This window comes from Podarcis liolepis (genome assembly GCF_965112155.1).
Source record: "Podarcis liolepis genome assembly, chromosome: 5".
In the NCBI taxonomy this organism is placed as follows: domain Eukaryota; kingdom Metazoa; phylum Chordata; class Lepidosauria; order Squamata; family Lacertidae; genus Podarcis; species Podarcis liolepis.
In genome coordinates this window covers 15,092,468-15,117,111 of record NC_139556.1, presented here as the reverse complement: position 1 = coordinate 15,117,111, position 24,644 = coordinate 15,092,468, and the positions used below count along the sequence as shown (strand labels likewise).

At 43.3% G+C, this 24,644-nt stretch overlaps 2 protein-coding genes across 2 annotated transcripts in view; both read right to left on the bottom strand.

The window, feature by feature from the left end:
• LOC310707866 (uncharacterized protein) overlaps positions 1-17,313 on the bottom strand; it is a gene marked incomplete at its 3' end in the record, with an annotated part of 198,525 nt that extends 181,212 nt beyond the window's left edge. Inside the window, exons 1-2 of the mRNA XM_083505322.1 lie at positions 16,204-17,313; positions 15,148-15,315 (exon numbers count right to left, since the gene is read on the bottom strand). Of these exons, the coding sequence (XP_083361448.1) occupies positions 15,148-15,315; positions 16,204-17,256 (1,221 nt within the window). The 5' untranslated portion in view covers positions 17,257-17,313. The remainder of the gene's footprint in view (positions 1-15,147; positions 15,316-16,203) is intronic.
• Positions 17,314-17,455: 142 nt separating this feature from the next.
• On the bottom strand, positions 17,456-21,628 carry LOC310707865 (uncharacterized protein; the record flags this gene model as incomplete). Its single annotated transcript, XM_083505321.1, has 3 exons — positions 20,519-21,628; positions 19,468-19,630; positions 17,456-17,505 (listed from the first exon to the last, which is right to left on the bottom strand). Exons 1-3 carry the CDS (start codon positions 21,569-21,571, stop codon positions 17,456-17,458), a joined length of 1,266 nt encoding a protein of 421 aa, XP_083361447.1. The 5' UTR covers positions 21,572-21,628.
• Positions 21,629-24,644: the final 3,016 nt, after the last annotated feature.

The window sequence follows — 24,644 nt, the reverse complement described above, 5'->3', positions numbered from 1 at the left end:
CTTAACCCGTGAAAAAAAAAAATTTCTAAGCCCCGGGGTCAAAACTTCAGCAAAAATCTGAAATTCTCCAATTCACTCAAAAATGGTGCCAAAGTTTTGCAAATACTCCCCTGAAAGGTTTGGCGGTGGAAACAGAAGGCTTTTTATCATAGGACATGAAATCAGCCCTCGACAACTTAACCTGTGGAAAAAAAAAATTTCTAAGCCCCGGGGTCACAACTTCAGCAAAAATCCGAAATTTTCCAATTCACTGAAAAATGCTGCTAAACTGTTGCAAATTCTCCCCTGAAAGGTTCGGCGGTGGAAACAGAAGGCTTTTTATCATAGGACATGAAATCAGCCCTCGACAACTTAACCTGTGGGGAAAAAAATTTCTAAGCCCCGGGGTCACAAATTCAGCAAAAATCTGAAATTCTCCAATTCACTCAAAAATGGTGCCAAAGTTTTGCAAATACTCCCCTGAAAGGTTTGGAGGTGGAAACAGAAGGCTTTTTATCGTAGGACATGAAATCTGCCCTCGACAACTTAACCCGTGAAAAAAAAAATTTCTAAGCCCCGGGGTCACAACTTCAGCAAAAATCTGAAATTCTCCAATTCACTCAAAGATTGTGCCAAAGTTTTGCAAATACTCCCCTGAAAGGTTTGGCGGTGGAAACAGACGGCTTTTTATCATAGGACATGAAATCAGCCCTCGACAACTTAACCTGTGAAAAAAAAAAATTCTAAGCCCCGGGGTCACAACTTCAGCAAAAATCTGAAATTCTCCAATTCACTCAAAAATGGTGCTAAACTGTTGTAAATTCTCCCCTGAAAGGATTGGCGGTGGAAACAGAAGGCTTTTTATCATAGGCCAAGAAATCAACCCTCGACAACTTAACCTGTGAAAAAAAAAATTTCTAAGCCCCGGGGTCACAACTTCAGCAAAAATCTGAAATTCTCCAATTCACTCAAAAATGCTGCCAAACTGTTGCATTTACTCCCCTGAAAGGTTTGGCGGTGGAAACAGAAGGCTTTTTATCATAGGACATGAAATCAGCCCTCGACAACTTAACCCGTGAAAAAAAAAAATTTCTAAGCCCCGGGGTCAAAACTTCAGCAAAAATATGAAATTCTCCAATTCACTCAAAAATGGTGCCAAAGTTTTGCAAATACTCCCCTGAAAGGTTTGGCGGTGGAAACAGAAGGCTTTTTATCATAGGACATGAAATCAGCCCTCGACAACTTAACCTGTGGAAAAAAAAAAATTCTAAGCCCCGGGGTCACAACTTCAGCAAAAATCCGAAATTTTCCAATTCACTGAAAAATGCTGCTAAACTGTTGCAAATTCTCCCCTGAAAGGTTCGGCGGTGGAAACAGAAGGCTTTTTATCATAGGACATGAAATCAGCCCTCGACAACTTAACCTGTGGGGAAAAAAATTTCTAAGCCCCGGGGTCACAAATTCAGCAAAAATCTGAAATTCTCCAATTCACTCAAAAATGGTGCCAAAGTTTTGCAAATACTCCCCTGAAAGGTTTGGAGGTGGAAACAGAAGGCTTTTTATCATAGGACATGAAATCTGCCCTCGACAACTTAACCCGTGAAAAAAAAAATTTCTAAGCCCCGGGGTCACAACTTCAGCAAAAATCTGAAATTCTCCAATTCACTCAAAGATTGTGCCAAAGTTTTGCAAATACTCCCCTGAAAGGTTTGGCGGTGGAAACAGACGGCTTTTTATCATAGGACATGAAATCAGCCCTCGACAACTTAACCTGTGGAAAAAAAAATTTCTAAGCCCCGGGGTCAAAACTTCAGCAAAAATCTGAAATTCTCCAATTCACTCAAAAATGGTGCCAAAGTTTTGCAAATACTCCCCTGAAAGGTTTGGCGGTGGAAACAGAAGGCTTTTTATCATAGGACATGAAATCAGCCCTCGACAACTTAACCTGTGGAAAAAAAAATTTCTAAGCCCCGGGGTCAAAACTTCAGCAAAAATCTGAAATTCTCCAATTCACTCAAAAATGGTGCCAAAGTTTTGCAAATACTCCCCTGAAAGGTTTGGCGGTGGAAACAGAAGGCTTTTTATCATAGGACATGAAATCAGCCCTCGACAACTTAACCTGCGAAAAAAAAAAAATTCTAAGCCCCGGGGTCACAACTTCAGCAAAAATCTGAAATTCTCCAATTCACTCAAAAATGGTGCTAAACTGCTGCACATTCTTCCTGGAAAGGTTTGGCGGTGGAAACAGACGGCTTTTTATCATAGGACATGAAATCAGCCCTCGACAACTTAACCTGTGAAAAAAAAAATTTCTAAGCCCCGGGGTCACAATTTCAGCAAAAATCTGAAATTCTCCAATTCACTGAAAAATGCTGCTAAACTGTTGCAAATTCTCCCCTGAAAGGTTTGGCGGTGGAAACAGAAGGCTTTTTATCATAGGACATGAAATCAGCCCTCGACAACTTAACCTGTGGGGAAAAAAAGTTTCTAAGCCCCGGGGTCAAAACTTTAGCAAAAATCTGAAATTCTCCAATTCACTCAAAAATGGTGCCAAAGTTTTGCAAAAACTCCCCTGAAAGGTTTGGCGGTGGAAACAGAAGGCTTTTTATCATAGGACATGAAATCAGCCCTCGACAACTTAACCTGTGAAAAAAAAAAAATTCTAAGCCCCGGGGTCACAACTTCAGCAAAAATCTGAAATTCTCCAATTCACTCAAAAATGGTGCTAAACTGCTGCACATTCTTCCTGGAAAGGTTTGGCGGTGGAAACAGACGGCTTTTTATCATAGGACATGAAATCAGCCCTCGACAACTTAACCTGTGAAAAAAAAAATTTCTAAGCCCCGGGGTCACAATTTCAGCAAAAATCTGAAATTCTCCAATTCACTGAAAAATGCTGCTAAACTGTTGCAAATTCTCCCCTGAAAGGTTTGGCGGTGGAAACAGAAGGCTTTTTATCATAGGACATGAAATCAGCCCTCGACAACTTAACCTGTGGGAAAAAAAAGTTTCTAAGCCCCGGGGTCACAACTTCAGCAAAAATCTGAAATTCTCCAATTCACTCAAAAATGGTGCCAAAGTTTTGCAAATACTCCCCTGAAAGGTTTGGAGGTGGAAACAGAAGGCTTTTTATCATAGGACATGAAATCAGCCCTCGACAACTTAACCTGTGAAAAAAAAAATTTCTAAGCCCCGGGGTCACAACTTCAGCAAAAATCTGAAATTCTCCAATTCACTCAAAAATGGTGCCAAAGTTTTGCAAATACTCCCCTGAAAGGTTTGGATGTGGAAACAGAAGGCTTTTTATCATAGGACATGAAATCAGCCCTCGACAACTTAACCCGTAAAAAAAAAAAAATTCTAAGCCCCGGGGTCAAAACTTCAGCAAAAATCTGAAATTCTCCAATTCACTCAAAAATGGTGCCAAAGTTTTGCAAATACTCCCCTGAAAGGTTTGGCGGTGGAAACAGAAGGCTTTTTATCATAGGACATGAAATCAGCCCTCGACATCTTAACCTGTGAAAAAAAAAAATTCTAAGCCCCGGGGTCACAACTTCAGCAAAAATCTGAAATTCTCCAATTCACTCAAAAATGGTGCCAAACTGTTGCACATTCTTCCTGGAAAGGTTTGGTGGTGGAAACAGACGGCTTTTTATCATAGGACATGAAATCAGCTCTTGACAACTTAACCTGTGAAAAAAAAAAATTCTAAGCCCCGGGGTCACAACTTCAGCAAAAATCTGAAATTCTCCAATTCACTCAAAAATGCTGCTAAACTGTTGGAAATTCTCCCCTGAAAGGTTCGGCGGTGGAAACAGAAGGCTTTTTTTCATAGGACATGAAATCAGCCTTCGACAACTTAACCTGTGAAAAAAAAAAATTCTAAGCCCCGGGGTCACAAAATCAGCAAAAATCTGAAATTCTCCAATTCACTCAAAAATGGTGCTAAACTGTTGCACATTCTTCCTGGAAAGGTTTGGCGGTGGAAACAGATGGCTTTTTATCATAGGACATGAAATCAGCCCTCGACAACATAACCTGTGGGAAAAAAAAATACTAAGCCCCGGGGTCACAACTTCAGCAAAAATCTGAAATTCTCCAATTCACTCAAAAATGCTGCTAAACTGTTGCAAATTATCCCCTGAAAGGTTCGGCGGTGGAAACAGAAGGCCTTTTATCATAGGACATGAAATCAGCCCTCGACAACTTAACCTGTGGAAAAAAAATTTTCTAAGCCCCGGGGTCACAACTGCAGCAAAAATCTGAAATTCTCCAATTCACTCAAAAATGGTGCCAAAGTTTTGCAAATACTCCCCTGAAAGGTTTGGCGGTGGAAACAGAAGGCTTTTTATCATAGGACATGAAATCAGCCCTCGACAACTTAACCTGCGAAAAAAAAAAAATTCTAAGCCCCGGGGTCACAACTTCAGCAAAAATCTGAAATTCTCCAATTCACTCAAAAATGGTGCTAAACTGTTGTAAATTCTCCCCTGAAAGGATTGGCGGTGGAAACAGAAGGCTTTTTATCATAGGCCAAGAAATCAACCCTCGACAACTTAACCTGTGAAAAAAAAAATTTCTAAGCCCCGGGGTCACAACTTCAGCAAAAATCTGAAATTCTCCAATTCACTCAAAAATGCTGCCAAACTGTTGCATTTACTCCCCTGAAAGGTTTGGAGGTCGAAACAGAAGGCTTTTTATCATAGGACATGAAATCAGCCCTCGACAACTTAACCCGTGAAAAAAAAAAATTTCTAAGCCCCGGGTTCAAAACTTCAGCAAAAATCTGAAATTCTCCAATTCACTCAAAAATGGTGCCAAAGTTTTGCAAATACTCCCCTGAAAGGTTTGGCGGTGGAAACAGAAGGCTTTTTATCATAGGACATGAAATCAGCCCTCGACAACTTAACCTGTGGAAAAAAAAAATTTCTAAGCCCCGGGGTCACAACTTCAGCAAAAATCTGAAATTTTCCAATTCACTGAAAAATGCTGCTAAACTGTTGCAAATTCTCCCCTGAAAGGTTCGGCGGTGGAAACAGAAGGCTTTTTATCATAGGACATGAAATCAGCCCTCGACAACTTAACCTGTGGGGAAAAAAATTTCTAAGCCCCGGGGTCACAAATTCAGCAAAAATCTGAAATTCTCCAATTCACTCAAAAATGGTGCCAAAGTTTTGCAAATACTCCCCTGAAAGTTTTGGAGGTGGAAACAGAAGGCTTTTTATCATAGGACATGAAATCTGCCCTCGACAACTTAACCCGTGAAAAAAAAAATTTCTAAGCCCCGGAGTCACAACTTCAGCAAAAATCTGAAATTCTCCAATTCACTCAAAGATTGTGCCAAAGTTTTGCAAATACTCCCCTGAAAGGTTTGGCGGTGGAAACAGACGGCTTTTTATCATAGGACATGAAATCAGCCCTCGACAACTTAACCTGTGAAAAAAAAAAATTCTAAGCCCCGGGGTCACAACTTCAGGAAAAATCTGAAATTCTCCAATTCACTCAAAAATGCTGCTAAACTGTTGCAAATTCTCCCCTGAAAGGTTCGGCGGTGGAAACAGAAGGCTTTTTATCATAGGACATGAAATCAGCCCTCGACAACTTAACCTGTGGGAAAAAAAATTTCTAAGCCCCGGGGTCACAACTTCAGCAAAAATCTGAAATTCTCCAATTCACTGAAAAATGCTGCCAAAGTTTTGCAAATACTCCCCTGAAAGGTTTGGCGGTGGAAACAGAAGGCTTTTTATCATAGGACATGAAATCAGCCCTCGACAACTTAACCTGTGGGAAAAAAAATTTCTAAGCCCCGGGGTCACAACTTCAGCAAAAATCTGAAATTCTCCAATTCACTCAAAAATGCTGCCAAAGTTTTGCAAATACTCCCCTGAAAGGTTTGGCGGTGGAAACAGAAGGCTTTTTATCATAGGACATGAAATCAGCCCTCGACAACTTAACCTGCGAAAAAAAAAAAATTCTAAGCCCCGGGGTCACAACTTCAGCAAAAATCTGAAATTCTCCAATTCACTCAAAAATGGTGCTAAACTGCTGCACATTCTTCCTGGAAAGGTTTGGCGGTGGAAACAGACGGCTTTTTATCATAGGACATGAAATCAGCCCTCGACAACTTAACCTGTGAAAAAAAAAATTTCTAAGCCCCGGGGTCACAATTTCAGCAAAAATCTGAAATTCTCCAATTCACTGAAAAATGCTGCTAAACTGTTGCAAATTCTCCGCTGAAAGGTTCGGCGGTGGAAACAGAAGGCTTTTTATCATAGGACATGAAATCAGCCCTCGACAACTTAACCTGTGGAAAAAAAAATTTCTAAGCCCCGGGGTCACAACTTCAGCAAAAATCTAAAATTCTCCAATTCACTCAAAAATGGTGCCAAAGTTTTGCAAATACTCCCCTGAAAGGTTTGGAGGTGGAAACAGAAGGCTTTTTATCATAGGACATGAAATCAGCCCTCGACAACTTAACCTGTGGGGAAAAAAAATTTCTAAGCCCCGGGGTCACAACTTCAGCAAAAATCTGAAATTCTCAAATTCACTCAAAAATGGTGCTAAACTGTTGCACATTCTTCCTGGAAAGGTTTGGGGGTGGAAACAGACGGCTTTTTATCATAGGACATGAAATCAGCCCTCGACAACTTAACCTATGAAAAAAAAAAATTCTAAGCCCCGGGGTCACAATTTCAGCAAAAATCTGAAATTCTCCAATTCACTGAAAAATGCTGCTAAACTGTTGCAAATTCTCCCCTGAAAGGTTCGGCGGTGGAAACAGAAGGCTTTTTATCATAGGACATGAAATCAGCCCTCGACAACTTAACCTGTGGAAAAAAAAAATTTCTAAGCCCCGGGGTCACAACTTCAGCAAAAATCTGAAATTCTCCAATTCACTCAAAAATGGTGCCAAAGTTTTGCAAATACTCCCCTGAAAGGTTTGGATGTGGAAACAGAAGGCTTTTTATCATAGGACATGAAATCAGCCCTCGACAACTTAACCTGTGGGGAAAAAAATTTCTAAGCCCCGGGGTCACAAATTCAGCAAAAATCTGAAATTCTCCAATTCACTCAAAAATGGTGCCAAAGTTTTGCAAATACTCCCCTGAAAGGTTTGGAGGTGGAAACAGAAGGCTTTTTATCATAGGACATGAAATCTGCCCTCGACAACTTAACCCGTGAAAAAAAAAATTTCTAAGCCCCGGAGTCACAACTTCAGCAAAAATCTGAAATTCTCCAATTCACTCAAAGATTGTGCCAAAGTTTTGCAAATACTCCCCTGAAAGGTTTGGCGGTGGAAACAGATGGCTTTTTATCATAGGACATGAAATCAGCCCTCGACAACTTAACCTGTGAAAAAAAAAAATTCTAAGCCCCGGGGTCACAACTTCAGCAAAAATCTGAAATTCTCCAATTCACTCAAAAATGCTGCTAAACTGTTGCAAATTCTCCCCTGAAAGGTTTGGATGTGGAAACAGAAGGCTTTTTATGATAGGACATGAAATCAGCCCTCGACAACTTAACCTGTGGGGAAAAAAATTTCTAAGCCCCGGGGTCACAAATTCAGCAAAAATCTGAAATTCTCCAATTCACTCAAAAATGGTGCCAAAGTTTTGCAAATACTCGACTGAAAGGTTTGGAGGTGGAAACAGAAGGCTTTTTATCATAGGACATGAAATCTGCCCTCGACAACTTAACCCGTGAAAAAAAAAATTTCTAAGCCCCGGAGTCACAACTTCAGCAAAAATCTGAAATTCTCCAATTCACTCAAAGATTGTGCCAAAGTTTTGCAAATACTCCCCTGAAAGGTTTGGCGGTGGAAACAGATGGCTTTTTATCATAGGACATGAAATCAGCCCTCGACAACTTAACCTGTGAAAAAAAAAAATTCTAAGCCCCGGGGTCACAACTTCAGCAAAAATCTGAAATTCTCCAATTCACTCAAAAATGCTGCTAAACTGTTGCAAATTCTCCCCTGAAAGGTTCGGCGGTGGAAACAGAAGGCTTTTTATTATAGGACATGAAATCAGCCCTCGACAACTTAACCTGTGGGAAAAAAAATTTCTAAGCCCCGGGGTCACAACTTCAGCAAAAATCTGAAATTCTCCAATTCACTGAAAAATGCTGCCAAAGTTTTGCAAATACTCCCCTGAAAGGTTTGGGGGTGGAAACAGAAGGCTTTTTATCATAGGACATGAAATCAGCCCTCGACAACTTAACCTGTGGGAAAAAAAATTTCTAAGCCCCGGGGTCACAACTTCAGCAAAAATCTGAAATTCTCCAATTCACTCAAAAATGCTGCCAAAGTTTTGCAAATACTCCCCTGAAAGGTTTGGCGGTGGAAACAGAAGGCTTTTTATCATAGGACATGAAATCAGCCCTCGACAACTTAACCTGCGAAAAAAAAAAAATTCTAAGCCCCGGGGTCACAACTTCAGCAAAAATCTGAAATTCTCCAATTCACTCAAAAATGGTGCTAAACTGCTGCACATTCTTCCTGGAAAGGTTTGGCGGTGGAAACAGACGGCTTTTTATCATAGGACATGAAATCAGCCCTCGACAACTTAACCTGTGAAAAAAAAAATTTCTAAGCCCCGGGGTCACAATTTCAGCAAAAATCTGAAATTCTCCAATTCACTGAAAAATGCTGCTAAACTGTTGCAAATTCTCCCCTGAAAGGTTCGGCGGTGGAAACAGAAGGCTTTTTATCATAGGACATGAAATCAGCCCTCGACAACTTAACCTGTGGAAAAAAAAATTTCTAAGCCCCGGGGTCACAACTTCAGCAAAAATCTAAAATTCTCCAATTCACTCAAAAATGGTGCCAAAGTTTTGCAAATACTCCCCTGAAAGGTTTGGAGGTGGAAACAGAAGGCTTTTTATCATAGGACATGAAATCAGCCCTCGACAACTTAACCTGTGGGGAAAAAAAATTTCTAAGCCCCGGGGTCACAACTTCAGCAAAAATCTGAAATTCTCAAATTCACTCAAAAATGGTGCTAAACTGTTGCACATTCTTCCTGGAAAGGTTTGGGGGTGGAAACAGACGGCTTTTTATCATAGGACATGAAATCAGCCCTCGACAACTTAACCTGTGAAAAAAAAAATTTCTAAGCCCCGGGGTCACAATTTCAGCAAAAATCTGAAATTCTCCAATTCACTGAAAAATGCTGCTAAACTGTTGCAAATTCTCCCCTGAAAGGTTCGGCGGTGGAAACAGAAGGCTTTTTATCATAGGACATGAAATCAGCCCTCGACAACTTAACCTGTGGAAAAAAAAAATTTCTAAGCCCCGGGGTCACAACTTCAGCAAAAATCTGAAATTCTCCAATTCACTCAAAAATGGTGCCAAAGTTTTGCAAATACTCCCCTGAAAGGTTTGGATGTGGAAACAGAAGGCTTTTTATCATAGGACATGAAATCAGCCCTCGACAACTTAACCCGTAAAAAAAAAAAAAATTCTAAGCCCCGGGGTCAAAACTTCAGCAAAAATCTGAAATTCTCCAATTCACTCAAAAATGGTGCCAAAGTTTTGCAAATACTCCCCTGAAAGGTTTGGCGGTGGAAACAGAAGGCTTTTTATCATAGGACATGAAATCAGCCCTCGACATCTTAACCTGTGAAAAAAAAAAATTCTAAGCCCCGGGGTCACAACTTCAGCAAAAATCTGAAATTCTCCAATTCACTCAAAAATGGTGCCAAACTGTTGCACATTCTTCCTGGATAGGTTTGGTGGTGGAAACAGACGGCTTTTTATCATAGGACATGAAATCAGCTCTTGACAACTTAAACTGTGAAAAAAAAAATTTCTAAGCCCCGGGGTCACAACTTCAGCAAAAATCTGAAATTCTCCAATTCACTCAAAAATGCTGCTAAACTGTTGCAAATTCTCCCCTGAAAGGTTCGGCGGTGGAAACAGAAGGCTTTTTATCATAGGACATGAAATCAGCCCTCGACAACTTAACCTGTGGGAAAAAAAATTTCTAAGCCCCGGGGTCACAACTTCAGCAAAAATCTGAAATTCTCCAATTCACTCAAAAATGGTGCCAAAGTTTTGCAAATACTCCCCTGAAAGGTTTGGCGGTGGAAACAGAAGGCTTTTTATCATAGGACATGAAATCAGCCCTCGACAACATAACCTGTGGGGAAAAAAAATGCTAAGCCCCGGGGTCACAACTTCAGCAAAAATCTGAAATTCTCCAATTCACTCAAAAATGCTGCTAAACTGTTGCAAATTCTCCCCTGAAAGGTTCGGCGGTGGAAACAGAAGGCTTTTTATCATAGGACATGAAATCAGCCCTCGACAACTTAACCTGTGGAAAAAAAATTTTCTAAGCCCCGGGGTCACAACTTCAGCAAAAATCTGAAATTCTCCAATTCACTCAAAAATGGTGCCAAAGTTTTGCAAATACTCCCCTGAAAGATTTGGCGGTGGAAACAGAAGGCTTTTTATCATAGGACATGAAATCAGCCCTCGACAACTTAACCTGCGAAAAAAAAAAATTTCTAAGCCCCGGGGTCACAACTTCAGCAAAAATCTGAAATTCTCCAATTCACTCAAAAATGGTGCTAAACTGCTGCACATTCTTCCTGGAAAGGTTTGGGGGTGGAAACAGACGGCTTTTTATCATAGGACATGAAATCAGCCCTCGACAACTTAACCTGTGAAAAAAAAAATTTCTAAGCCCCGGGGTCACAATTTCAGCAAAAATCTGAAATTCTCCAATTCACTGAAAAATGCTGCTAAACTGTTGCAAATTCTCCCCTGAAAGGTTCGGCGGTGGAAACAGAAGGCTTTTTATCATAGGACATGAAATCAGCCCTCGACACCTTAACCTGTGGGGAAAAAAAATTTCTAAGCCCCGGGGTCACAACTTCAGCAAAAATCTGAAATTCTCCAATTCACTCAAAGATGGTGCTAAGCTGTTGTAAATTCTCCCATGAAAGGTTCGGCGGTGGAAACAGAAGGCTTTTTATCATAGGACATGAAATCAGCCCTCGACAACTTAACCTGTGGGGAAAAAAAATTTCTAAGCCCCGGGGTCACAACTTCAGCAAAAATCTGAAATTCTCCAATTCACTCAAAAGTGGTGCTAAACTGTTGCACATTCTTCCTGGAAAGGTTTGGCGGTGGAAACAGACGGCTTTTTATCATAGGACATGAAATCAGCCTTCGACAACTTAACCTGTGAAAAAAAAAAATTTCTAAGCCCCGGGGTCACAATTTCAGCAAAAATCTGAAATTCTCCAATTCACTGGAAAATGCTGCTAAACTGTTGCAAATTCTCCCCTGAAAGGTTCGGCGGTGGAAACAGAAGGCTTTTTATCATAGGACATGAAATCAGCCCTCGACAACTTAACCTGTGAAAAAAAAAATTTCTAAGCCCCGGGGTCACAATTTCAGCAAAAATCTGAAATTCTCCAATTCACTGGAAAATGCTGCTAAACTGTTGCAAATTCTCCCCTGAAAGGTTCGGCGGTGGAAACAGAAGGCTTTTTATCATAGGACATGAAATCAGCCCTCGACACCTTAACCTGTGGGAAAAAAAAATTTCTAAGCCCCGGGGTCACAACTTCAGCAAAAATCTGAAATTCTCCAATTCACTCAAAAATGGTGCCAAAGTTTTGCAAATACTCCCCTGAAAGGTTTGGCGGTGGAAACAGAAGGCTTTTTATCATAGGACATGAAATCAGCCCTCGACAACTTAACCTGTGGGGAAAAAAAATTTCTAAGCCCCGGGGTCACAACTTCAGCAAAAATCTGAAATTCTCCAATTCACTCAAAAGTGGTGCTAAACTGTTGCACATTCTTCCTGGAAAGGTTTGGCGGTGGAAACAGACGGCTTTTTATCATAGGACATGAAATCAGCCCTCGACAACTTAACCTGTGAAAAAAAAAATTTCTAAGCCCCGGGGTCACAATTTCAGCAAAAATCTGAAATTCTCCAATTCACTGGAAAATGCTGCTAAACTGTTGCAAATTCTCCCCTGAAAGGTTCGGCGGTGGAAACAGAAGGCTTTTTATCATAGGACATGAAATCAGCCCTCGACAACTTAACCCGTGAAAAAAAAAAATTTCTAAGCCCCGGGGTCAAAACTTCAGCAAAAATCTGAAATTCTCCAATTCACTGAAAAATGCTGCTAAACTGTTGCAAATACTCCCCTGAAAGGTTTGGCGGTGGAAACAGACGGCTTTTTATCATAGGACATGAAATCAGCCCTCGACAACTTAACCTGTGAAAAAAAAAATTTCTAAGCAATTTCAGCAAAAATCTGAAATTCTCCAATTCACTGAAAAATGCTGTTAAACTGTTGCAAATTCTCCCATGAAAGGTTCGGCGGTGGAAACAGAAGGATTTTTATCATAGGACATGAAATCAGCCCTCGACAACTTAACCTGTGGGAAAAAAAAATTTCTAAGCCCCGGGGTCACAACTTCAGCAAAAATCTGAAATTCTCCAATTCACTCAAAAATGGTGCTAAACTGTTGCACATTCTTCCTGGAAAGGTTTGGCGGTGGAAACAGACGGCTTTTTATCATAGGACATGAAATCAGCCCTCGACAACTTAACCTGTGAAAAAAAAAATTTCTAAGCCCCGGGGTCACAACTTCAGCAAAAATCTGAAATTCTCCAATTCACTCAAAAATGCTGCTAAACTGTTGCAAATTCTCCCCTGAAAGGTTCGGCGGTGGAAACAGAAGGCTTTTTATCATAGGACATGAAATCAGCCCTCGACAACTTAACCTGAGGAAAAAAAAATTTCTAAGCCCCGGGGTCACAACTTCAGCAAAAATCTGAAATTCTCCAATTCACTCAAAAATGCTGCTAAACTGTTGCAAATTCTCCCCTGAAAGGTTTGGCGGTGGAAACAGAAGGCTTTTCATCATAGGACATGAAATCAGCCCTCGACATCTTAACCTGTGAAAAAAAAAAATTCTAAGCCCCGGGGTCACAACTTCAGCAAAAATCTGAAATTCTCCAATTCACTCAAAAATGGTGCCAAACTGTTGCACATTCTTCCTGGAAAGGTTTGGTGGTGGAAACAGACGGCTTTTTATCATAGGACATGAAATCAGCCCTCGACAACTTAACCCGTGAAAAAAAAAATTTCTAAGCCCCGGGGCACAACTTCAGCAAAAATCTGAAATTCTCCAATTCACTCAAAAATGCTGCTAAACTGTTGCAAATTCTCCCCTGAAAGGTTCGGCGGTGGAAACAGAAAGCTTTTTATCATAGGACATGAAATCAGCCCTCGACAACTTAACCTGTGGAAAAAAAAATTTCTAAGCCCCGGGGTCACAACTTCAGCAAAAATCTGAAATTCTCCAATTCACTCAAAAATGGTGCGAAAGTTTTGCAAATACTCCCCTGAAAGGTTTGGCGGTGGAAACAGAAGGCTTTTTATCATAGGACATGAAATCAGCCCTCGACAACTTAACCTGTGGAAAAAAAAAAATTCTAAGCCCCGGGGTCACAACTTCAGCAAAAATCTGAAATTCTCCAATTCACTCAAAAATGGTGCTAAACTGTTGCACATTCTTCCTGGAAAGGTTTGGCGGTGGAAACAGACGGCTTTTTATCATAGGACATGAAATCAGCCCTCGACAACTTAAGCTGTGAAAAAAAAAAATTCTAAGCCCCGGGGTCACAACTTCAGCAAAAACCTGAAATTCTCCAATTCACTCAAAAATGCTGCTAAACTGTTGCAAATTCTCCCCTGAAAGGTTCGGCGGTGGAAACAGAAGGCTTTTTATCATAGGACATGAAATCAGCCCTCGACAACTTAACCTGTGGGAAAAAAAATTTCTAAGCCCCGGGGTCACAACTTCAGCAAAAATCTGAAATTCTCCAATTCACTCAAAAATGGTGCCAAAGTTTTGCAAATACTCCCCTGAAAGGTTTGGAGGTGGAAACAGAAGGCTTTTTATCATAGGACATGAAATCAGCCCTCGACAACTTAACCTGTGGAAAAAAAAAAATTCTAAGCCCCGGGGTCACAACTTCAGCAAAAATCTGAAATTCTCCAATTCACTCAAAAATGGTGCTAAACTGCTGCACATTCTTCCTGGAAAGGTTTGGCGGTGGAAACAGACGGCTTTTTATCATAGGACATGAAATCAGCCCTCGACAACTTAACCTGTGGAAAAAAAAATTTCTAAGCCCCGGGGTCACAACTTCAGCAAAAATCTGAAATTCTCCAATTCACTCAAAAATGGTGCCAAAGTTTTGCAAATACTCCCCTGAAAGGTTTGGCGGTGGTAACAGAAGGCTTTTTATCATAGGACATGAAATCAGTGTGACATTTGTTATCAGCCGTGACACCCGCTAATTGATTTACGAACCTCGATTAGCGATTTATGGCTGCCCGGCACACTTCCGCTCCGGCTCTCCGTCACGGCTCAGCAGAGTTTCGCACAGCGGTGTAGAACTGTCACGCAGCTTGATTCAGCTTCCAGACAAACACACAGAGTCCAGTTTGTCTATTTACAGCTTTTATTCCAACATTTCTCTGGAATTTCCAGGACTATTTGCAGCCATGCCAAAACTGCATCTGTTCCCCACTGAACACAGAGTGGGACTGGCAATCTTTGCCCAAGCTCCTCCCAGGCTTCCATAATTGACGTCAGAATGGTGTGGCATCATGGGAAGAACTTAACTCGTTAAGTTCCAGCTCCAACACCCCCCTTTGCCGCACCTTCTGACAAGACCCTTTTGAGTTCAACACCTTTCCCTTTGCCTTGTGCTCCTTCCCAGCATCTTTCCCAGGCACCTGTTGAACCCCTTCAACACTCCCAGAATCACACTGTGCGAACCAGGCCCACGCACTTGTCGCTTGGTACCTTTCCGGCGGAATGCCCTTTGTTGAGCGACTAGACCTTCTGGGCACAAACTCAGATGTTACCTCTGACTCACTGCCACCAGGACCTGTGTCCTCAGCCTCACGGGATTCCCCCTCTGACTTAAAACGTTTTCGAATCCTCTCCATTACACTCACAGGAGAACTGGGCTCGCTTTTGGGTGTTCTCTTAACCTGTGGAGAAACTACAGATACCTCCTCCTGTTCCTGACTTTGGTCAGTTACCTGATCGTCATCATCAGACTCAGTTTCTTCTTCCTCCCCCTCAGAATCTTCCTGTTCTGAATCAGAAAGACATTCTGAAAGAACATCACGCTTGTCAGCAGGTTTTGACTTTTCATCCTGCTCATAGAACTCAGCGTGCTTGCTGATCAGTAACTTACTCTGATCACCTGATGGAAATGCAAACCTCCATGCACTCGCTGTTGGCTCATACCCACAGAAGATCATTTTCCGGAACTTGGATCCATCTGGCCCCTGCAAAGCAGCAGGTACTGACACAGATGCACGTGACCCGAACATACGCAAAAAATGAATCTGGGGTTTCCTGCCATGCAACAGCCCAAACGGTGTGTCCCCTACCATGGAATTGTAGGTGCGATTCCAGGTGAAGCTCACATACTTGATTGCCTCCAGCCAAAACCTCGGAGGTAACCCAGAATCTTTCAGCAACACCTGTGCAGTTTTAACCAGAGCCTGACACTTGAGCTCTGCCTCCCCCCTCTGATTGGGTGAAGTCACTGTGTGACGTATCCCTTTCTTGCGAAAGTACTTTTGCAAAGCAGAACCCGTAAACTCAGCTTCCCTGTCACTTGTGACAGCTTGCACTTTGGTGGAAAACCTTACTTCCACCTCCTCAATCCAACGTTTGATCAGCTGTGCTGCATCACCCTTGGATTTGAGACCGTGTGTCCAGGAATTCTGTGTAAAATTATCCTGCATCAAGAGCAGAAACCTTGACCCTCCCAGACTTGGTTCTTTTACAGGACCCCACAAATCTACGTGAATTTGTTCAAAAGGCCTAGTGGTTGTCCTCTCAACTTTTGGATAACTGCATCCTTTTACCTTTGCCAGCTTGCAAGTTTCACAACTTACAGCATGTCCACATTCTAAAATCTTACACCCTTTAGAAACTTCCGGCAGCACCTGTAGTTCTTCTACTGAACTATGAGCCGTCCTAGCATGCCAAATATGGGCACATTGCATATGAGCGGGAATTTCAGCACACAGGGCTTGTGCTTTCTCAACCTTCCCCTCACCCTCCAGAGACGTTTTAAGAATGAAGAGATCATTCTGCCCCTTTTTAACCTTGGCAAGCATCCTCCCTCCTTTGGAGATTGTGCACACATCATTCTGAAAACAAACCATAAATCCCTTTTTCAGTAAATAAGGCACAGATAAAAGACAGTGGTGTATCCCAGGAACGGTACAAAACTTCATCGTCTCCTGTAACACAAACACATGTAAATCAACAATACTGTTTACTTTCTTTTTCTGCCCATTTGCAAACAGCACAGTTTGTCCTTTTGGAACTGCCTTGCAATTCCACATCTCGACTGCAGGGGTCTCTGGAATCAAATTGCGATTAGCTGCAGAGTCAATAACAAAGCAGAACATGGAATTTTCCACACGGCCGTCTTCGAACAAAGCCATGCTCGCAGAGACTTGATAAGACTCGTGTTGTTTACCACGACCACCTGGTTCAGCTCTACGCCTGCCTGCCTTCCCAGGCCTGTTGCCATGGAAACCCGACTGGCTCCCATGAAAAGTGTCCTTGACAACATCCTGCCGCGCCTGTGTGCTCCGGTGGGGGCAACTGCCACGCAGATGTTGAACTCCAGTGGAAAAACACTGCCTGGGGCTCTTTTCAGCTGGCTTGGCCCTCCTTCTTCCGGAAAAGCACTCCTTGCCAGATCCGCCCCCCTTGAACTGCCGCTTCATTCCAGCAGGTTCAGTGGAAAACTTTTCAAACTTGCCTTTGGAACTTTCTGCCCCCCCGACTTGCTCACTAGCACTCCTTGAGGCTAAATCATCAGGAACAGGGGCTCCAGCCATCTCTAGGCTTCCAGCATCAATCTGCCCTTGGCCTCCTGCTGAGCCTTCACACAGACGTTTCAGTATATTCCAGGCAGCCCACGCTGATTTCACACCCTCTAAGTGGGGTCTCAGTGATGCATCAACGCATGCCTTGAGCATCTCCAGCTCTCTTTGCATTTTCTGCTGGCTATCTTCAGGCAACGCAGCATCACAGCCTGCAACGTCTCCAGCCGCTTTAGCGCTGGGTGGTGGTGGTAGTGGCTCCCTCTGGCTTGCTTCCCAAAGCCCATGGACCAGGAACCACCCCTTTATTCTTTGCCTCCAGGTTGCCCAACTCTTTAGAGTGAGCTTTTCCACCGGTACATCCTGGCTCTCTGCCATCTTCTCCCGTTCTCCCAAGGGGCCCCAAGCTGTACTTACAAACGCACCAGCTCCTCCGGCTCCTCAGCTCCGTGGAGAAACGGTACCTTGCTGCCCTCAGCTCTTGGCTCCACAGCAACACAGGCACTCTCTGCGTCTTGCAGCTTGCTTGTTTGCTTCTGTCTGTGCCTCCTGCCGTCTCTGCTGGACACCGCAGATTTCACAGCTCCCGTGACAGTTTTACAAGCGATGATTTAGGACATCCATAACCTGTGACATTTGTTATCAGCCGTGACACCCGCTAATTGATTTACGAACCTCGATTAGCGATTTATGGCTGCCCGGCACACTTCCGCTCCGGCTCTCCGTCACGGCTCAGCAGAGTTTCGCACAGCGGTGTAGAACTGTCACGCAGCTTGATTCAGCTTCCAGACAAACACACAGAGTCCAGTTTGTCTATTTACAGCTTTTATTCCAACATTTCTCAGGAATTTCCAGGACTATTTGCAGCCATGCCAAAACTGCATCTGTTCCCCACTGAACACAGAGTGGGACTGGCAATCTTTGCCCAAGCTCCTCCCAGGCTTCCAAAATTGACGTCAGAATGGTGTGGCATCATGGGAAGAACTTAACTCGTTAAGTTCCAGCTCCAACAATCAGCCCTCGACAACTTAACCTGTGGAAAAAAAAAATTCTAAGCCCCGGGGTCACAACTTCAGCAAAAATCTGAAATTCTCCAATTCACTCAAAAATGGTGCTAAACTGTTGCACATTCTTCCTGGAAAGGTTTGGCGGTGGAAACAGACGGCTTTTTATCATAGGACATGAAATCAGCCCTCGACAACTTAACCTGTGAAAAAAAAAATTTCTAAGCCCCAGGGTCACAACTTCAGCAAAAATCTGAAATTCTCCAATTCACTCAAAAATGCTGCTAAACTGTTGCAAATTCTCCCCTGAAAGGTTCGGCGGTGGAAACAGAAGGCTTTTTATCATAGGACATGAAATCAGCCCTCGACAACTTAACCTGTGGAAAAAAAAATTTCTAAGCCCCGGGGTCACAACTTCAGCAAAAATCTGAAATTCTCCAATTCACTCAAAAATGGTGCCAAAGTTTTGCAAATACTCCCCTGAAAGGTTTGGCGGTGGAAACAGAAGGCTTTTTATCATAGGACATGAAATCAGCCCTCGACAACTTAACCTGTGGGAAAAAAAATTTCTAAGCCCCGGGGTCACAACTTCAGCAAAAATCTGAAATTCTCCAATTCACTCAAAAATGGTGCCAAAGTTTTGCAAATACTCCCCTGAAAGGTTTGGCGGTGGAAACAGAAGGCTTTTTATCATAGGACATGAAATCAGTGTGACATTTGTTATCAGCCATGACACCCGCTAATTGATTTACGAACCTCGATTAGCGATTTATGGCTGCCCGGCACACTTCCGCTCCGGCTCTCCGTCACGGCTCAGCAGAGTTTCGCACAGCGGTGTAGAACTGTCACGCAGCTTGATTCAGCTTCCAGACAAACACACAGAGTCCAGTTTGTCTATTTACAGCTTTTATTCCAACATTTCTCAGGAATTTCCAGGACTATTTGCAGCCATGCCAAAACTGCATCTGTTCCCCACTGAACACAGAGTGGGACTGGCAATCTTTGCCCAAGCTCCTCCCAGGCTTCCAAAATTGACGTCAGAATGGTGTGGCATCATGGGAAGAACTTAACTCGTTAAGTTCCAGCTCCAACACCCCCCTTTGCCGCACCTTCTGACAAGACCCTTTTGAGTTCAACACCTTTCCCTTTGCCTTGTGCTCCTTCCCAGCATCTTTCCCAGGCACCTGTTGAACCCCTTCAACACTCCCAGAATCACACTGTGCGAACCAGGCCCACGCACTTGTCGCTTGGTACCTTTCCGGCGGAATGCCCTTTGTTGAGCGACTAGACCTTCTGGGCACAAACTCAGATGTTACCTCTGACTCACTGCCACCAGGACCTGTGTCCTCAGCCTCACGGGATTCCCCCTCTGACTTAAAACGTTTTCGAATCCTCTCCATTACACTCACAGGAGAACTGGGCTCGCTTTTGGGTGTTCTCTTAACCTGTGGAGAAACTACAGATACCTCCTCCTGTTCCTGACTTTGGTCAGTTACCTGATCGTCATCATCAGACTCAGTTTCTTCTTCCTCCCCCTCAGAATCTTCCTGTTCTGAATCAGAAAGACATTCTGAAAGAACATCACGCTTGTCAGCAGGTTTTGACTTTTCATCCTGCTCATAGAACTCAGCGTGCTTGCTGATCAGTAACTTACTCTGATCACCTGATGGAAATGCAAACCTCCATGCACTCGCTGTTGGCTCATACCCACAGAAGATCATTTTCCGGAACTTGGATCCATCTGGCCCCTGCAAAGCAGCAGGTACTGACACAGATGCACGTGACCCGAACATACGCAAAAAATGAATCTGGGGTTTCCTGCCATGCAACAGCCCAAACGGTGTGTCCCCTACCATGGAATTGTAGGTGCGATTCCAGGTGAAGCTCACATACTTGATTGCCTCCAGCCAAAACCTCGGAGGTAACCCAGAATCTTTCAGCAACACCTGTGCAGTTTTAACCAGAGCCTGACACTTGAGCTCTGCCTCCCCCCTCTGATTGGGTGAAGTCACTGTGTGACGTATCCCTTTCTTGCGAAAGTACTTTTGCAAAGCAGAACCCGTAAACTCAGCTTCCCTGTCACTTGTGACAGCTTGCACTTTGGTGGAAAACCTTACTTCCACCTCCTCAATCCAACGTTTGATCAGCTGTGCTGCATCACCCTTGGATTTGAGACCGTGTGTCCAGGAATTCTGTGTAAAATTATCCTGCATCAAGAGCAGAAACCTTGACCCTCCCAGACTTGGTTCTTTTACAGGACCCCACAAATCTACGTGAATTTGTTCAAAAGGCCTAGTGGTTGTCCTCTCAACTTTTGGATAACTGCATCCTTTTACCTTTGCCAGCTTGCAAGTTTCACAACTTACAGCATGTCCACATTCTAAAATCTTACACCCTTTAGAAACTTCCGGCAGCACCTGTAGTTCTTCTACTGAACTATGAGCCGTCCTAGCATGCCAAATATGGGCACATTGCATATGAGCGGGAATTTCAGCACACAGGGCTTGTGCTTTCTCAACCTTCCCCTCACCCTCCAGAGACGTTTTAAGAATGAAGAGATCATTCTGCCCCTTTTTAACCTTGGCAAGCATCCTCCCTCCTTTGGAGATTGTGCACACATCATTCTGAAAACAAACCATAAATCCCTTTTTCAGTAAATAAGGCACAGATAAAAGACAGTGGTGTATCCCAGGAACGGTACAAAACTTCATCGTCTCCTGTAACACAAACACATGTAAATCAACAATACTGTTTACTTTCTTTTTCTGCCCATTTGCAAACAGCACAGTTTGTCCTTTTGGAACTGCCTTGCAATTCCACATCTCGACTGCAGGGGTCTCTGGAATCAAATTGCGATTAGCTGCAGAGTCAATAACAAAGCAGAACATGGAATTTTCCACACGGCCGTCTTCGAACAAAGCCATGCTCGCAGAGACTTGATAAGACTCGTGTTGTTTACCACGACCACCTGGTTCAGCTCTACGCCTGCCTGCCTTCCCAGGCCTGTTGCCATGGAAACCCGACTGGCTCCCATGAAAAGTGTCCTTGACAACATCCTGCCGCGCCTGTGTGCTCCGGTGGGGGCAACTGCCACGCAGATGTTGAACTCCAGTGGAAAAACACTGCCTGGGGCTCTTTTCAGCTGGCTTGGCCCTCCTTCTTCCGGAAAAGCACTCCTTGCCAGATCCGCCCCCCTTGAACTGCCGCTTCATTCCAGCAGGTTCAGTGGAAAACTTTTCAAACTTGCCTTTGGAACTTTCTGCCCCCCCGACTTGCTCACTAGCACTCCTTGAGGCTAAATCATCAGGAACAGGGGCTCCAGCCATCTCTAGGCTTCCAGCATCAATCTGCCCTTGGCCTCCTGCTGAGCCTTCACACAGACGTTTCAGTATATTCCAGGCAGCCCACGCTGATTTCACACCCTCTAAGTGGGGTCTCAGTGATGCATCAACGCATGCCTTGAGCATCTCCAGCTCTCTTTGCATTTTCTGCTGGCTATCTTCAGGCAACGCAGCATCACAGCCTGCAACGTCTCCAGCCGCTTTAGCGCTGGGTGGTGGTGGTAGTGGCTCCCTCTGGCTTGCTTCCCAAAGCCCATGGACCAGGAACCACCCCTTTATTCTTTGCCTCCAGGTTGCCCAACTCTTTAGAGTGAGCTTTTCCACCGGTACATCCTGGCTCTCTGCCATCTTCTCCCGTTCTCCCAAGGGGCCCCAAGCTGTACTTACAAACGCACCAGCTCCTCCGGCTCCTCAGCTCCGTGGAGAAACGGTACCTTGCTGCCCTCAGCTCTTGGCTCCACAGCAACACAGGCACTCTCTGCGTCTTGCAGCTTGCTTGTTTGCTTCTGTCTGTGCCTCCTGCCATCTCTGCTGGACACCGCAGATTTCACAGCTCCCGTGACAGTTTTACAAGCGATGATTTAGGACATCCATAACCTGTGACATTTGTTATCAGCCGTGACACCCGCTAATTGATTTACGAACCTCAATTAGCGATTTATGGCTGCCCGGCACACTTCCGCTCCGGCTCTCCGTCACGGCTCAGCAGAGTTTCGCACAGCGGTGTAGAACTGTCACGCAGCTTGATTCAGCTTCCAGACAAACACACAGAGTCCAGTTTGTCTATTTACAGCTTTTATTCCAACATTTCTCAGGAATTTCCAGGACTATTTGCAGCCATGCCAAAACTGCATCTGTTCCCCACTGAACACAGAGTGGGACTGGCAATCTTTGCCCAAGCTCCTCCCAGGCTTCCAAAATTGACGTCAGAATGGTGTGGCATCATGGGAAGAACTTAACTCGTTAAGTTCCAGCTCCAACAATCAGCCCTCGACAACTTAACCTGTGGAAAAAAAAAAAATTCTAAGCCCCGGGGTCACAACTTCAGCAAAAATCTGAAATTCTCCAATTCACTCAAAAATGGTGCTAAACTGTTGCACATTCTTCCTGGAAAGGTTTGGCGGTGGAAACAGACGGCTTTTTATCATAGGACATGAAATCAGCCCTCGACAACTTAACCTGTGAAAAAAAAAATTTCTAAGCCCCGGGGTCACAACTTCAGCAAAAATCTGAAATTCTCCAATTCACTCAAAAATGCTGCTAAACTGTTGCAAATTCTCCCCTGAAAGGTTCGGCGGTGGAAACAGAAGGCTTTTTATCATAGGACATGAAATCAGCCCTCGACAACTTAACCTGTGGAAAAGAAAATTTCTAAGCCCCGGGGTCACAATTTCAGCAAAAATCTGAAATTCTCCAATTCACTCAAAAATGCTGCTAAACTGTTGCAAATTCTCCCCTGAAAGGTTTGGCGGTGGAAACAGAAGGCTTTTCATCATAGGACATGAAATCAGCCCTCGACATCTTAACCTGTGAAGAAAAAAAATTCTAAGCCCCAGGGTCACAACTTCAGCAAAAATCTGAAATTCTCCAATTCACTCAAAAATGGTGCCAAACTGTTGCACATTCTTCCTGGAAAGGTTTGGTGGTGGAAACAGACGGCTTTTTATCATAGGACATGAAATCAGCCCTCGACAACTTAACCCGTGAAAAAAACAATTTCTAAGCCCCGGGGCACAACTTCAGCAAAAATCTGAAATTCTCCAATTCACTCAAAAATGCTGCTAAACTGTTGCAAATTCTCCCCTGAAAGGTTCAGCGGTGGAAACAGAAAGCTTTTTATCATAGGACATGAAATCAGCCCTCGACAACTTAACCTGTGGAAAAAAAAATTTCTAAGCCCCGGGGTCACAACTTCAGCAAAAATCTGAAATTCTCCAATTCACTCAAAAATGGTGCCAAAGTTTTGCAAATACTCCCCTGAAAGGTTTGGCGGTGGAAACAGAAGGCTTTTTATCATAGGACATGAAATCAGCCCTCGACAACTTAACCTGTGGAAAAAAAAAAATTCTAAGCCCCGGGGTCACAACTTCAGCAAAAATCTGAAATTCTCCAATTCACTCAAAAATGGTGCTAAACTGTTGCACATTCTTCCTGGAAAGGTTTGGCGGTGGAAACAAACGGCTTTTTGTCATAGGACATGAAATCAGCCCTCGACAACTTAACCTGTGAAAAAAAAAATTTCTAAGCCCCGGGGTCACAACTTCAGCAAAAATCTGAAATTCTCCAATTCACTCAAAAATGCTGCTAAACTGTTGCAAATTCTCCCCTGAAAGGTTCGACGGTGGAAACAGAAGGCTTTTTATCATAGGACATGAAATCAGCCCTCGACAACTTAACCTGTGGAAAAAAAAATTTCTAAGCCCCGGGGTCACAACTTCAGCAAAAATCTGAAATTCTCCAATTCACTCAAAAATGGTGCCAAAGTTTTGCAAATACTCCCCTGAAAGGTTTGGCGGTGGAAACAGAAGGCTTTTTATCATAGGACATGAAATCAGCCCTCGACAACTTAACCTGTGAAAAAAAAAATTTCTAAGCCCCGGGGTCACAACTTCAGCAAAAATCTGAAATTCTCCAATTCACTCAAAAATGGTGCTAAACTGCTGCACATTCTTCCTGGAAAGGTTTGGCGGTGGAAACAGACGGCTTTTTATCATAGGACATGAAATCAGCCCTCGACAACTTAACCTGTGAAAAAAAAAAATTCTAAGCCCCGGGGTCACAATTTCAGCAAAAATCTGAAATTCTCTAATTCACTCAAAAATGCTGCTAAACAGTTGCAAATTCTCCCCTGAAAGGTTCGGCGGTGGAAACAGACGGCTTTTTATCATAGGACATGAAATCAGCCCTCGACAACTTAACTCGTGAAAAAAAAAATTTCTAAGCCCCGGGGTCAAAACTTCAGCAAAAATCTGAAATTCTCCAATTCACTCAAAAATGGTGCCAAAGTTTAGCAAATACTCCCCTGAAAGGTTTGGCGGTGGAAACAGAAGGCTTTTTATCATAGGACATGAAATCAGCCCTCGACAACTTAACCTGTGGAAAAAAAAAATTCTAAGCCCCGGGGTCACAACTTCAGCAAAAATCTGAAATTCTCCAATTCACTCAAATATGGTGCTAAACTGTTGCACATTCTTCCTGGAAAGGTTTGGCGGTGGAAACAGACGGCTTTTTATCATAGGACATGAAATCAGCCCTCGACAACTTAACCTGTGAAAAAAAAAATTTCTAAGCCCCGGGGTCGCAACTTCAGCAAAAATCTGAAATTCTCCAATTCACTCAAAAATGCTGCTAAACTGTTGCAAATTCTCCCCTGAAAGGTTCAGCGGTGGAAACAGAAGGCTTTTTATCATAGGACATGAAA